Raw genomic sequence first — 15,552 nt, 5'->3', positions numbered from 1 at the left:
GTGTGTACTCACTCATTTAGCCTCAAACTGATCTCTGGATTGGAAATGAAGAAGTGTCTTCCAAAACAGAAGAGGTCTTGAATTCCTTTTTCCTTCCCCTGGGATGTGCCAGATCTGAAGCTCTGTCTTGCTGCTGAGTTGCCTGTCACTGCAGGGTTCTGGGCGCGCTGAGTTTCCCATGTCCCTGACGGAAAACCGGAGTTCCTGCTGAGCGCTGAGCTAAGGGCAGCAGAGGCACCGCAGTTTAATGCCCTGTGGTGCATATATTCCGTTTCAATCTGATGTGACATTCCTGCTTGGTTTTATACTTTCTGATGTTTGAAGTTACCTAACAGCTCATATATATTATTTGCTACTTCTGCCTTCTGTCAGTTGTCTTTCTGGTTTGCTTAGAAGATGGCTTCAGTTTGGATCTGTTCAGAGTCGAAGTTAACTTGCTTGACAGTTCCTGATGTTTCTGAGCCTCTAACTTGACACATATGTCTCTTGCTTTTTGTTTTAGCATGGCACCCTTGAGTGTTTTTATATTATTTAATGTGGAAATTAAAAAACACTTTAATAATATAGAACTGAAGACTGAGTAGTATGTGAAAAAGCGTGACTACTGTTACCACTTTTTATTTCTAGACTTCTGAGTTTTTCAAAAGAGCAGGCAGGTACTATTGTTGGAAATACTTCTGTAGGACTCCACTAGATGACGTGTAAGCACTTCAGGAAGGCAGTAAATTTAGCGTCCTGCTGCGCTTACAGAGCAGGGCATTCTGTTCCCATAGGAAGAACTGCAGCCAGTGGGGCTTTTCTCAGAGTTCCCGCAGCAGATCTGGCTGTCTGGGACTCCTCCGTCCCCAGTAAGTGCAAGGACTGTCATTTCCCCAGCATCCAGAGGCCCGGCAAGGCCATAACGTTTACAAGCTTATATAGTGGCTAAGCAGTAAAACTAGGGTTAGAAGGCAGGGCACATCGGTTCAGACCTGGTGTTTGAAATACAAGGTCACGTTGCCTTCTGTGTTGTAATTAATGTCCTCTTTTTCAGATCCTTGTTGGGCGTCTATAAACAGGGGGATTCTGATCTGTGATGAGTGCTGTAGTGTTCATCGAAGTCTGGGCCGTCACATCTCTCAAGTGAGACATCTCAAGCATACACCATGGCCTCCAACACTGCTGCAGGTAAAAAGTAAAACTGTGTCATGCTTCATTAAAACTAGATATAATAATTTTTTTAACATTTTTTTAAACAGAACCGAAATCACTAAGCTTTTGTTTGAGAGGGGCTGGTCCTTTTAAGGTTTCTTTTCCTAAGTTAGTCTCCTTTTATTTCTCTCATTTTGCCAGGGTGGACCACTAAAATCAGAATTGTCTGTGCCTTTTTAATTCCATACCTTTCTTTTGGAAGGTCACCTTCAACTTTTCTTTCAGACTTCTGCAGTGCACCTGCTTCAACTTAAATTTTCAATATATAGCAAGCCTCTCTTTTCAGTAGAGCTGCTGTTGGAAGAGTAGAGAATTTTACGGGTATTCTTGTTGCATTCCACATGATAACCTCCTCGGCATGTGCCTGGTTCTGATACCCCAGGAGGTTATGGATGCTGGCACACAGAAGGTGAATCTCTGCTGGCTTGCTGCCCGCCGGAGAGCAACTACAGATCTTCGATCAGTCAGTCTCTGCAGCTAGCTGCAAAATTTCTTGACTGCGTGTTTGTATGCATTGTGGATTTCAGATGGTTGAAACGCTGTATAATAATGGTGCTAACTCCATATGGGAACATTCGTTGCTGGACCCTGCCTCTGTTATGAGTGGAAGGCGCAAAGCTAGCCCACAGGATAAAGTGCAGTAAGTGGAAAATTACAGAATTTTTACTTTTGTAGGAGTGGGATTACTTTATTCAGCAGTGACAGAGGCAGCAAGGTTTCTATGGGAACCTGCGTATATTTTGTTGCTGGCAGAGAACAGGAGTAAACTAGTTATTTATTTACTTTTTTTTTAATTTCCAGTGATTAATTTTTAAAAATTTGTTGCAAAAATGGGAATACATTGCATGAATTCTCTGAACTATTGGTTCCTGACCTCTACCTTTGAATAGTGAGGACCTTTACTTGTAGTTGGATCAGAAGACCTTTGCCACGTGCTTCAGTTAACTGAATGCTGCTAATGAGACTGAGTTTGGTTAATGAGTTAAAAACAACTGAGAGAAGATTTCTGTCGCTGAATATGGTGCTTAAATTTAAAATGTAAATAACTGCATGTAGTAAGTATAGATCTTAAGTTGGTATAATTTGAAGTTCAGTGCTTCTAAGAAATATACACTGCATCCTAGAGTCTGCAGATCTCTTGATGTTTGTAACACAAGTATGCTCTGCATGATGAGACAATCTGCACTGGGTTGTTTTTTTAATGAAAACGTTTTTCTGTGTCTAACTTTGCTACCAGTAGCGTGCAAAGATCGAATGCAATCTTCACTTGTCAATTTTCCTTTTTCTAGAGCATCTGTGTTATTGTGAGAGCACTAATATTTATTTTCTTTCCCTTCTGTTGCTTGGGTTTCTCTTTACAGTCCCAATAAAGCAGAATTCATAAGAGCTAAATATCAAATGTTAGCATTTGTTCATCGCTTGCCATGCCGTGAAGATGACAGTGTTACTGCCAAAGATCTTAGTAAGGTTAGTATGTTTTTTCTGGCAGTCTGCAGGAGCTGCAGCTTGTGTGTCACAGAACGGTGGAATCGGACTGGATTCAGTTAGTCGCTTTTGACTTGGGGTAACTATTGCTGTTCTTCAGCACTGCTACGCAAGCAAGTACACCTTGACTTCAACCTGAAGCCACTTCTATTTGATTATGTATGTGGATACTGGAGATGTGGATGGTTGAGAGGCATCGATTTAAGTGAACTTGCAGGAAAATGTATGCACAAAACAGCTGTAGAAAGAATTCTTGCATACCTGCTGCTAAAAGCATGGCTGAAAAAACAAATGCTGAATCACAGTTCTTGCCGCTGTATTAAGTACAGTCCTGCTTCTTTTTCAGCAACTCCATTCCAGTGTAAGGACAGGGAATCTGGAGACCTGTTTGCGATTGCTCTCCTTAGGAGCCCAAGCCAACTTCTTTCATCCTGTATGAACGTTTTTTTCATTATTTTGATATACAATCAATTCTTACAGTTTATACGGATTTGAGCTGATACGTATTGTATTTGATTTGAGCTGATACGTATTGTATGTCAATCTTCTAATCAGACCTGTTGATTAAGTAGCGATGTGCTTTTTCTTTATAACTTGCAGGAGAAAGGAAACACCCCGCTCCATGTTGCTGCTAAGGCAGGACAGACTTTACAAGCAGAATTGTTAGCGGTTTATGGTGCTGATCCTGGCACGCAAGACTCCAATGGAAAAACTCCAGTTGACTGTGCAAGGTAGAAGGCTCTGACATATGTGATGCTCTTAGGTGTTAACAGATGTTCATAAATCGCATGATAAACCTGCTTAGGTAGGTTTCTGTCCTGAAAATAATTTGACTGTTAAATGCTAACAAGTACTTTTTCCAGAAAGACTGAATGTATATAGAGTATAAATAAGCATTTTCATCATTTCATAGTCTGCATTTTCCTGGATGCTTGAGACAACAGTTGTGATCCCAATGAAACAGGCTGTGCCAATCTAGCAGCTCACAGAAAAGTAATCTGAGGAGACGAGTTTCTGCAAGTTCAGCAAGCCAAGTAGGCTCCAGGAGTGCGGATCAACTAGGGAATTGCTGTAGGAAAGGGCTGGACTGCATGGATGGGTCAGGGAGCAGGGGGTGGAACCAGGCTTCTTAGCAGCAGTTGCACTGTGAGGCACGTCTGGGCGCAGAGCTGCGCCCGCAGGAAAGCCGGCCTTCAGAAGGGCTGTCGGCTTCCCAAGCGCACGCAGCGCTGCTGTCAGGAAAGATGAAACATGAATGCTCTGCTGGTCAGCAAGACTTGCGGCGCAGCGCTGAAGGTTTTTGTGTTTCTGTGCAAAATTGGACATTACTGATCAAGTAGAAGCTGCACATTGTGTAAATAAAACGTTCTTATTGCTCTGATTGCCTTTGAATTGAGGTCATACATGGAATCTGAAGACGGAAGAAATTCGCTTGGTTGCAGAACACAATATGCCAGAATATTTCTATTTCTCAATGCTATTAATCAAATGTGAAGTCGTGTGAGTTTGCTACATGAGCTCAGGAAGTGTCTAGGAAATTGTAAATAACGTATTCAAAATAGCCTATATCATCTATTTTTTTCTATAGTAAAGCGGTAGACAAAGGTTTCCAGAGTTTTCACTGACTGATTTTGGGAAGTTCCTAAAAATTGATCTATGGCATTTTTGCCCACTGGAGCGTACTGTTGAAATTGTACACTTGTGCTGTGAGTCTGTGCTGTGTTGATACACTCAAAAGTGTGCAGTGTTGAACAGTGGCTTGTACTGCATCTGTTTGTCTGACCACTTAATTTTTTTTGTATGTCTCAGAATGAATAAGTCATGTGACCTTTTTGTGTGTAAACCAGGCAAGGTGGGCATCACGAACTGGCAGAGCGCCTGGTGGAAATTCAGTATGAACTCACAGACAGGTTAGCTTTCTATCTCTGTGGCAGGAAACCAGGTAAGCAGAACAAGCTACGCTCTCAGATCTTTCAGTGTCAGTTATGAGGTACATAACGTTTGTGTCAGTGTTACTACACTTTTTATACGCATTTCAAATATTCTAACATTATATAAATTATACAGGAAGAACTAAAGAAAGTAGAAGATGTAAGATTAGTGACAGTACATTTAAAATTCAGATAAAACTGCAGGATTTTAAGTATACCTAGCTTAAAATGTTCCTTTCTGTTTTTCCACAAATATGTCTCCTAGAAATGGAATTACTCCCAAAAGCGTGGAGAAACCTGCATGTAAGATCAGACGAGTACTGTTTAACTTGAAGGAGTGAACTGCAGGGAAAACAGAAGTGTGTGAATGTTGAATAGTCTGTAGGAGATATTTTGGAAACTCTGCTAAGTAGTTTGTTATTATTGAAATGCAAAAGCAGGGGAGCATGCGATTAAGTGGGTAGCTTTTGAACACAAACGCACTTAATAATTTTTAGCCATTAGGTGCTATAAAAGCACCTAAGTTAGAACTTATTTTTTTTAAGGGAATTTTAACACAGTTGATAAGCCTTGACTGAAATCTTAGATAACACCAGCAAATTGTGGTGGGAACCTTCTTTTAAGACTTGCTAGCTTCCTGTAATTGGAAATTGAGTAATGACATGCAAGGTAAATTATTCTGTGTTTGCCGGTTGCACGTATTCTTGGGTTTCTCATTACTGTGCCTTTTAGTAGAACTGAATACCAACTGTATGTCCTGCCAACATTGAAAACTGTAGTCCAGTAACGACCTATTAAAGTGCAATTTGTTTTCAACTCTAGAGCATAAAAACGGACAGCACTTTGTTATACCTCAGATGGCAGACAGGTAAGTTGCTGATTCCATGGCATGTCTGAAAATGTTAAAAATAAAACACAATAATTAAGTTTCATTTCCTTTCTGAAGCAGCTTTTAAGCTTGTTATCATTCTGCCTTTTTAATGTGTGCCTTTATTGATCTTGGAAGCGCTTTTTTTTTCCTAGAAAGAACATTGTCATTTAAACAAAATCAGAAAATTGTAGAAGTTTACTGTATTTGTTAAAATGCAGGGGGGGAAGGTAAGACAATTATATTAAAGAAACACACATGGAGATTCCTGGGAAACCGATTTTGTAAATAATGTAGGGACCAGTTGAGTTAGTTTCCTGATACAGCTTTTTTTAAACTAATACTTGCAAGAAAGCTGCTTTTTTTTCTCTGAAAATGTTTATACTTTTGATCACCTGAGTGCTTTTAACTTTTGATGGCGATCAATGAAATCATGTTTGTATAAACCAGATGAAGTATTAATCATAAGTCCCTATTTTTCTTTTATTGCTATGCAATTGGAAATAAGGCGGCTGTAAGTAAACTACTGTTCCACTCAGTGCTTGCAGAATTTCTATGAAAAACTGTAATAAAATAAAAACTATAGAAAATATGTAATAGTTGGTAAAATACTTAGTTTTAACATCTGTGATCTTTTTAGATCCGCTGTGTTTAGCTATTGGATAAATATTTTCAGTGCAGAGTATTTTGCTGTGCAGAGTAAGTATCATTTGGCTCATGACACAGCGGAGCAGGTTGCTGTGCAGAGAAAATGGCTTGTTCAAAGGTGCTGCTCCGACTGCGGAGCCTGCAGTACAGCCTGGCTCTCTTACCTCTGCCTGATGTCCTCCGCTGGCCTTTTGGGGCTTTTTTTCTTGTCCAGGCGACTGCCTACACAAACTCCCTGTGATGTCAGTTAATCATACAGAGGTTTTATTTGAGCCTTTCCGTCCTTGTAGGTCAGAGAAGTCTTCTCCTGGGTGATACAAATACGGACTCAAAATTTGTCAGCTTCCTGATCTGTGGCTTTTATGATAAACTCTGTTGGAACTGTACAATTTTCACCTTGTGCCTCGTGTTCAAGGCTGGAAACTATCAGAAGAGATTATTTACTAATCAGTACAGAATAATTTGAAGCATGGCCCTATGCTGTAGAGCCACTTGCCAGCCTGATGGTCACCTGCCTCCTGCAGAGTCCCGTGGAACAAACCCTGTGTGTTTCCCGAGGGCTCGGGTTTTGGTCAGAATGATCATATGGTTCAGACTCCTCATTTGCATTTTGTTGCACTACAGCTTGACTGCTTCTTGAGCTGTGCAGATGTGGGTATTCATATTCCAGAAGACTTTTGGGATTCTGTTGTTTTAAATTTAAGGTTGATGCTTAGAAAATCTTAAGAATGTACTAATAGGTATATTAGCAGTATTAGTAAGATCAATGTGTTGAAAACTAAAAGATGCTAAAAGATTAAGGAATTTCAAAGTGACATTTTAATCATTGAATTATTGAAACGTAGAATTTGTTTAAACAAGCTATTAAATGCTGTAGATGTGATGATCACTTTCTGTTTTCATAGCAGTCTAGATTTATCAGAACTTGCAAAAGCAGCTAAGAAGAAGCTTCAGTCTGTAAGTAAATCTTCCAGTGTGCTGTGTGACACATCTTTGTCTGGAGGTGGCAAACTCTGCACTTCATCTTTCAGGCTGGTTTCAGCTGCTGTTAATTCCTGCGTAAATAAATGTCAACTCTGTGGCAAGTTAAAAGTCTAGAGAAAAGCATGAAAATAGGCAGAAATGGAGGAGCAGAGATGATGACAAATACATGAGGGAGAGCAAGTACTTGTTGGTCTTGCTTGGGGTAGTATCTCTAGGTCTGTCTCTTCAGTTCAGAACCTTAAACTCTGTTGTTTGTCTTGCTCTCACTTGTTTTATACAAACCTGTGTGTTAAGTGTTACTGTCTGCCTTCAGCTTTCTGGAAAGCCAGAGTAGTGCATCATTGTCTGCTGGGTAGTTGATAGTAATGCCAGCTCACTGGCTTTACTGAAGTGTTGGTGACCAAATCCTGGTACAAGTTAGGGTGGGGATATGTTTTCCCTCTACTTAAAGCTTTTAGCCAAAGCAATTTGAATCTAAGGATAAGAATTTTGCAGCTGAGGGAAGAACAATACTGGTGATACTCCTCTATTCAACAGTGATTTTTTGTTGATTTTCAAGCTGTGAGTATTCTCTTCTACCTTTAGCTAAGCAACCACTTATTTGAAGAACTTGCCATGGATGTGTATGATGAAGTTGACAGGAGGGAAACAGATGCAGGTGAATGACTTTCTGGAATGTGTCTGGAAGAAATTTGAATTGTTATGTTACATACAAGGTGCTAGTGCAAGCGTATGTTCTGTTTAAAGTACTTTTGTATGCAGTAATTACTGATGATGGTAGTTGCTTTGTCTTGCATTGTCTGAAGGTGATGTTAGTTGAAAAAATCTTGTGTTTTTTACAAAGTAGAGAACCCTCTGGGGGAAGAACCCTTCCTTTGAATGATTGTGTTTGTGCTTGAACTGTTGTGTCCTTTATTCTTTGACAAGGAACACTGTCACATAGTACAGGAAGGTTATTCGCTCTTCTTTTTTTTGTTTGTTTTTTTTTTCCCTCTTCCTTGAGCAGTTTGGCTTGCTACTCAGAATCATAGTACGCTCGTGACAGAGACTACAGTGGTCCCTTTTCTTCCCGTAAATCCTGAATATTCCTCAACCAGGAATCAGGTATGCAATCTTCTTGATCCTGTAAAACTATTTTTATTTAATAGGCCTGGTATTCTAAATAATACTGCTTTACTGTACATCGTTAGTGTAGAAGAACTGCATCTACTTGTAAAGAGGTTAAAATGGTTTCTGTTGCCCCTGCTCTGGAGTGTGCAGCCGGGTAATTTAAATCACACTTTTTGCAGTGAATGTAATGGAAAATCAACTTGCTGTGAGTGCTATAGTTTTCATTTTACCTGGAAACTCTGCTGTTAATCTAATATACAATGTACTTTTTTTTTGCTGCATTATTCTGTAATTTAGGGAAGACAGAAGCTGGCTCGATTTAATGCCCATGAGTTTGCTACCCTAGTTATAGATATTTTAAGTGATGCCAAACGACGACAACAGGGGAATTCTCTCACTGGTTCGAAAGGTCAGTATACTTTTGGTTGTCAGCTCTTCTATATGCAGTTCTTCAGTAGTTTTGATACCATAGCCTCAGTCAGAAGTAGTACATGAATGAAGAAAGAGGTTTATACTGTTTTTACAAATGATTAAGAGCTAAGTCATGGATAGCAGGCTATTGACAACATGCATTAGGCCACCAAAGTACTGCCCAGGGATAGAGATTTGTCTGTTAAGGTTGGTATTTGTAATACAATTAAATCAAGTGGGATATGTGCAATTCAGAAACATCTTTTTATGATGCTTGTCAGTTTATAACAACTTGGTAATATTTTCCGGAATGCTGCTGTACAGTTTTAGAGTGGCACTTCTTTTGGTTGGCAGCTAGGGTGATGCCAGTGGTTTAGATGCTGGCTTTCCTGGCTGCTCTGTACATGCAGGGCTTTGCTGTCATTTGGATGCTCTTGAGCATATTGCTAATTTGCCTAAAAATGCTTACTTTTTGTATTTCTTGAGCATGACAGATATCAAAGAATACAAATACCTACGCCAACAACCAGATAGAGCCATAGTTCTAGCCGTGATGGTATGAAACAACATCCAAACACTAGTTTTCCCTCTGGAGAGAAAATACAAAAAAACTTTCCAACTTTTAATTTTTGCCTATATTTTTTTATCTGAATGTTAACATTCATTTGTCCAGTGTCGCCTGTTTTGCGGGCTTTTTTTTCCCTTATGTGAATTTTATTAAGCAGCGAAAGCATGATTCTCACCACTTGTTTGAGCTTCTCTAAACACAAGAAATGAAAAGACAAAACCATTTTGGACAGTAATAATCCTTACCTATTAGGTGGATCTAAATTAATTTTTTTGAACTGGGCTACTTAAATGATACTTTTTATTATGGCGTGTCTTGTATTGTCTCTCTAATTGAAGATCTTTTGTGATTTTTATTTATTTTAAATTGAAGTATGCACTTCCATTTCTTCTCCAAACTCACTAGTACATTTTTAAATGGTGTATGTTGGTCTACAGAAAACGTGGAGCTGATACTCAAATCAATCAGCAATCAACATAGTAGTGAAAGTCAGGATAATGACCAGCCTGATTATGACAGCGTTGCTTCAGATGAAGATACAGATCTGGACATAAATGCAGCTAAATCAAACAGGCAGAAGGTAGGTTTGAAATGTTTATACATGCACCAAATTTTATTCGTAAAGGTAATCTGCAGTGAATGTTTCCCCTTGTGAGGGGCTTTAACGTATGTAAATGATCAGAAAATGAGTACTTTAATTCATTTTCAAATGAATTTCAGAATCATGCCTCGGTCTGTGAAATTTGATAACATTAAGTGTTACGAGTTAGGGAATTTTTATTGTAAATAAAGTGCTGCTCTGGAAAAGTCATGGGCACCACTGTGTGTGTCTGGAGTTGAGACAGAGATCTGATTGCGCATACGAAATAATTGGATCTTCCAAAACACTCTTGATCTGTGATTGCATGGTATTTCACCAACATTTACTGCTTCCTACTGAAGAAATACTTTCAGCAGACCAGTAGCGACTGAGTGTTTTAAACTGTCCCTGAAAATAATGCAGCATGGTAAAAAAGGGGCGATAAGCCTAGGAGTTCTAGTTTAATCTTCCCTGGTAACATGCACACTGGATATTTAGTAATCTGTCTTCTATGGCTTTCTGGTTCTTTAGTAAGTATTTAAAAAAACAAACCTTATGAAAGAGTATTGTGTCACTGAAATGCTGAGGCAAATGGTTTTGTGCATAGAGGAGCTGAGAGTTTTTTGACATCAAATTGCTTTTGTACTCAACTGAAATTATGTTAATAAATGGATCTCATTAATTTGAACTTAATTTGAACCATGATTCCTTTGAAGTAAGTACATGAAAAGCTGTCCAAAATCTCATTGTCTTGTTTTCTTTTGGTACTCTGTTTCTCCGTGGTGCAAGTGTTGTTCTCTTACTGCTTACAGAGCTTGGATTCAGACTTGTCAGATGGACCAGTGACACCCCAAGAGTATATGCAAGTCAAAAATGCACTGGTGGCTTCTGAGGTCAAGATTCAGCAGTTAATGAAAGTGAATATCAACTTGAGTGATGAGCTGAGGATCATGCAGAAAAAGGTAACAGGCACAGTGGTGTAACCTCCACATTTCTTGATGTATTTTAAGTTGAGCAATAAAACTGCTGAAACTGAAGATGCAATAACCAAATATTTAGGATAGTGACAAGACTTATTTTAAAGTGGAGCTGCTTTGGGATCAGATAAGACTATTTTTTAGACTATTTTTTTATGGAGGTGGTGATGACCTGCTTAGTTCACTCTCATGTAAGTTTTCCAAGTGGCAAGACAGTTGTTGCAAGTCTTGTATGGTTTTGCTGTCTTGCTTCGTGAGAAGCAGTTTTCAACAATGAGGAAGTAAGTCCTAGCACATATCTTGCATCTGCACATAGCTGTGTAGCGTACTTCCAACTCTCCCAGTAAATATGCTGGGTTTTTCTTTTTCCATGAATAAGCCTAGCTGGAATGAAGGGAAGTTAAAAGCCCAATTCAGTCTGGCAGCAGAAAATAATCTGAAATGTGGCAATACAATGTGAAGATTTTGTATGCCAGGAGGCCAAGATTGACAATCCTGTCTGTCGTGCTAGCTTGGAAAGGGCTGGCTTCTTCCTCAAAATAATTATTTACCTAGTGTTAAAAACACCATTTTCCAAATAATTACAGTAGTGCAAGACTTACAGTGTGTGCTGCAGAAAGCTCTCTCCCTGTAAAGCTGTTCAAGCTGTGCTCTTGCAGAGGTGAACCTGTGCCGAGAACTTGTTTCCACATTGTTTTGGGACAGAGGCCGATGCTGTGGAGAGTGGTGGGAGCTGTTGAGCTCTTGGCATCTGAGGCCAAGCTAATTCATCAGGTTCAAATATCTGTGTCTGTTCAGTGCCATCCTTCTGTTACAACTGTGTTCAGATCTGCTGGCATGGTGAATACTGAGAGGAACCTTAGAGATTTCAGGGGGTTTCCTTTGTCTTTTAACAGCTTGTACTGGCTAAGCATTTCTCTGCATCAGTTGAATTAACTTTTCACTTAACATCTGTTTAAAGAAACTCAGTGTGTCTGTTTAGATAAAAAAAAGACATCTTTAGGGCTTATGAACAAATGAGGCTTTAGTATATTTGTGTGGTGTAGCAGAAGAGAGATCATTGCTGTGCTGCGGTTGAACTTGCCTTGGAAGATGGTATAGCCAGGGCTCGCTCACGTTGAAGATGAGTTGCACTGATTTTATGGCCTGATGATGTGTAGAGCTACGGGGCTTCTTTAGGTTGGTGTTTAGTGGCTCTGGGTTGGTGAAGAACCGATACAGCCATGTGCTGCTGCAGAACGTGGGGTGGGAGGAAGGGGTAACGGCTGTCTTAGCTGTAAGCTGCTGGGGACTTCAGCACAAGATGGGAGTTCTCTCATGGGTGATTTGTGGCAAGAGACCAATGTATTTGGGCTACTTCAGCAATTCTAATGCAGTGCATGTCGTTTGAGAGTCTATCTTTTTTTTGTTTACTTGTTTTGTTTTTGTTTTTTTTAAGGAAAGGCTTAGAAGGTCATAAACTAAAGAAATCTCTCTGCCTTGTGTATCACCTTATTAGCCAACTGTGTATCTAATGCCATTTTGCATGGCAATTACTGAGCAAAAGATGCTAATTAAAGAAGAGGCAAAGCTGCACTTGATGAATGCCACTACAGAGCAGATTCTTCCTAAATGAAAATAGTTCCGTCACTTTAATGGGCATTCTAATGGAACAAGTCTCTTTTTTTTTTTATGCCTGTGGATTTTTTTTAGGTGCTTGGAGGTGGTTAGGAGTTTGGTCTGAGTTTACATTAGCTGTTGGCTAAAACTGCACCAAAATCACGTTTATAAAATGTGGAGGAAAGTTTGGAAGAAGGACACTAGAAAGTTGACCTGTTTAATTGCTTCTGATGTCAAACTGTAGAGGGGTAGCTTGGCTCCTGACTGATCCTCAAATCTCAAGACCTCCAGGCACGTAGAAAGTGAGGAGAAAAAGCATGAATTGACAGAAGTCTGCACATTCCATTTAGGATTCTGGGAAGTGCTCTAGATAAAACAGGATTTTTTGATAGAGACAATGTTCTTGAAGGCTCATATGATGCAAAGGAAAGGCAAGCAGTAAATGCATTATGCCATTTCCTGTTTAAAAGGGAATCAGCTGTTTGAAGCATTATAGTCAATTATTGTTAGAGAATTGCTGATACTGACTTTTTTCACATCTTTGATTTATGATGTGTTAATATAGCAAACTTACTCTGAGTAACTCCACAAAAAACCCAGAATTGTTGCATTTTTACCATCCATCAAATACATAATAATAAAAAGCTCTGAAATTATTTCTTGTTGGCTTCTTAGAAAGCAGTAGCTGATACTTAATTTTCATAAGCTCAGCTCTCTTCTTGCTTTGCAGAGCAAGCTCTAGTTTTCTTTGTGCTGCCTCTGGTGTCTGTGCTGTAGTTTTGGCGTTTTCAGATTTCATAGGCCTTATGTTAAAGTCCTCTTTTGAGTTCCAGTATTGACTGCTGAAGTGGATTGCTTTGCTTGGAGAACTGTTTTGTTGGCAGTCCTTCCCCCCCCAACCTCGTTACGTTACACGATTCATGTGCCGGTACAGCCAGGCTGGAAGAAATGGATTGTGTGTGTTTTTAACTACGACAGCCAATTGTAAGATCTAATTTAGCTTGCATCCTGGCAAAAAGTGCTGGAAATCGGCACATAAACATTTCCAGACCTGGAACATAGATGTTTCTATGCTGAGACTAAGCAAGTCAAGTCGATCTTGAAAAAGAAATCAAACCCCAGCTACTAGTAACTGGGTTTACTAGTAAAGCTGACAAGCATGTATTGTATAGTCAGTTTGCTTTTGACGCTTGCTATTAGAACAACAAAGTCCCACTGCTAAACATTTCTTTCAGCTTCAAACGCTACAGAGTGAAAATACCAACCTCAGAAGACAGGCCACAACCAATATATATCAGGTCCAAACTGGTTCTGAGTACACAGACCCTACCAACAATTCTTCTTTAAAACGGCGACCATCTGCACGGGGTAGCAGACCCATGTCCATGTATGAGACTGGATCAGGTCAGAAACCCTACCTCCCCATGGGAGAGGTCCCATACCCAGAAGAAAGCATAACAAGACTGCAGCCTTTCCCTCCACATGTAAGTAAAACTGCTGATGCTTCTGCGTTTCTTCTTATGTTCGCCTTTTCTGTTTATTCCAGCTGTGCTCATTTACCAAAGCTGCTCAACTGTCTGCTTCAGAGTGAGTTTGAACTGTAAGAGTTGTTCATGTTTGCTGTATTAACATGTCTGCAGGAGCTTGATGTTTTGAAAAGTAAAAGCTAGAACAATTCTGGAATACATAAACTGGAGCTTTTGGCTTCTGCTCAGCTGTTTCTTTTAACTACAATATATTTACCAAGTATCAATGTGTGGCTGTTTGAAAACCAGGAGCGGGGGGACACATAGTATTCCAAGAAGGTAGGTAAAGGTCATGGATTTCTTTCTTGAGGTATACAGGCATGTGCTCACTCACGGAACTTCAGGACCACCTTTCAAAAATAAAATTGAAGCTAACTTTTTCATTAGGCCACCAATTTCTTACTCCGAGTTTGGAACCGGAGGCTGCAGATGGTTTAGATCTGTTAGTTGAACAGATTCTTCTGGTTTAGTATTTTCCTGTATGATCTGTTAATAGTGGAGAGGGAGTTCAATATTAGTCACAAGGATTCGGCACAGAGGTGTTCGCACTGCAGAAAGTGACCCAACACACACTAGTGCTTCTGAAAGTTAATTTTTTTGTTGCATCTTTTTGGGTTGCCCTGTGGGCAGGAATATGGGACAGTATTTTTTTAGGCATGTATTTAACATTTGTGGATTTGTTTCAATGTGTTTCCCTGTTGGTAGCACTATCTTGTATTTCCTTCCAGATAAATAATTAAGCCCTTTAAAACGTATTGGGAAGTTAACGGGGTATTTTGCCTGGCATGAGGGAAGGCAAATGTTCCGTGCACACCCCGAAGAAGACAGTTGAGAGTGCACCGGGGAATCTGTGCAGAAAGTTGTATGCTGGGTTTCCCCCCGCTGCAGTTAAACTAATAGGAACTTCAAACTATGAAATCAGTGTAATTGTAAATTGGCACGTTGATATAAAGGCAGTTCTGGCAGCAAGCAATGCCAGAATTCTTTTGTTTGTGGCAGTGTTTGCAAAGCATGACAGTGCTTTGTATAGGTCCTTGGGTTTGAAATTTGGATAGAAGCAGTGGTTCTGCAGCATTAATTTGTTATGTGGGGTTAGTTAATTTGATATTATGGGGAATATGTATTTTCTTCTCGGTGGAATTTAGCACCTCTGGAATATCCATATTAGAATTAGCATGAAGTCAATTGTCTTTTGAAAGAATGAAGTCTACTCAGGCTTAGCCAAATTCTCAAAATCATTCTTGCTTTGTCATCTCCATGATTTTAAGAATGTTCCTTTATTTCAGTTAAAAATTTATTTGTGTTTTGGTTTTCCCGAGTGTTTTTTTTTTCTTTCCCATTTTTAGATCGGGAGGAGTGCGTTTGTGACCTCCTCTTCATCTCTACCTTCCTTCCCCTCCACGCTTTCCTGGTCAAGGGATGAAAGCACACGAAGGGTTAAGTACCTTCCCAATTGGTGTTTTACCTGGAGGAGGTGGCAATCTCCTAGAAGCCATTTTGCCTCTGTCTTCTCCCCTTTTATGCTGACTAGCCTTCATGCTTGCATGAAGCAGTATTTCATCACTTTCCGTTTCTTCTGCCACGTGCTGTGGAGACTTGCCTCTCTCTAACTTCACAACAGCTAAAATCTTCAGCGTTTAACACCATGCGCAGTTCCTCCAGATCACTGGTTCC

At 39.7% G+C, this 15,552-nt stretch overlaps 1 protein-coding gene across 4 annotated transcripts in view; it reads left to right on the top strand.

Moving 5' to 3' along the window:
- GIT2 (GIT ArfGAP 2) overlaps window positions 1–15,552 on the top strand; it is a 31,120-nt gene that overhangs the window by 3,453 nt on the left and 12,115 nt on the right. Inside the window, exons 2-16 of one of the 4 annotated variants that reach the window (XM_075435020.1) lie at window positions 1,034–1,167; window positions 1,719–1,831; window positions 2,553–2,658; window positions 3,023–3,109; window positions 3,277–3,407; window positions 4,524–4,618; window positions 5,430–5,475; window positions 7,032–7,080; window positions 7,693–7,765; window positions 8,114–8,211; window positions 8,515–8,626; window positions 9,634–9,776; window positions 10,589–10,738; window positions 13,588–13,836; window positions 15,225–15,314. In XM_075435020.1, the coding sequence (XP_075291135.1) occupies window positions 1,034–1,167; window positions 1,719–1,831; window positions 2,553–2,658; window positions 3,023–3,109; window positions 3,277–3,407; window positions 4,524–4,618; window positions 5,430–5,475; window positions 7,032–7,080; window positions 7,693–7,765; window positions 8,114–8,211; window positions 8,515–8,626; window positions 9,634–9,776; window positions 10,589–10,738; window positions 13,588–13,836; window positions 15,225–15,314 (1,676 nt within the window). Of the gene's footprint in view, window positions 1–1,033; window positions 1,168–1,718; window positions 1,832–2,552; window positions 2,659–3,022; window positions 3,110–3,276; window positions 3,408–4,523; window positions 4,619–5,429; window positions 5,476–7,028; window positions 7,081–7,692; window positions 7,766–8,113; window positions 8,212–8,514; window positions 8,627–9,633; window positions 9,777–10,588; window positions 10,739–13,587; window positions 13,837–15,224; window positions 15,315–15,552 lie in introns of all 4 variants that reach the window. The other 3 variants (XM_075435019.1, XM_075435021.1, XM_075435022.1) reach the window with 3 other exon arrangements.

This window comes from Opisthocomus hoazin, chromosome 13 (genome assembly GCF_030867145.1).
Source record: "Opisthocomus hoazin isolate bOpiHoa1 chromosome 13, bOpiHoa1.hap1, whole genome shotgun sequence".
Lineage (NCBI taxonomy): Eukaryota > Metazoa > Chordata > Aves > Opisthocomiformes > Opisthocomidae > Opisthocomus > Opisthocomus hoazin.
The sequence above is the reverse complement of the archived record's forward strand: the minus strand, read 5'-3'. Positions and strand labels throughout refer to the sequence as shown.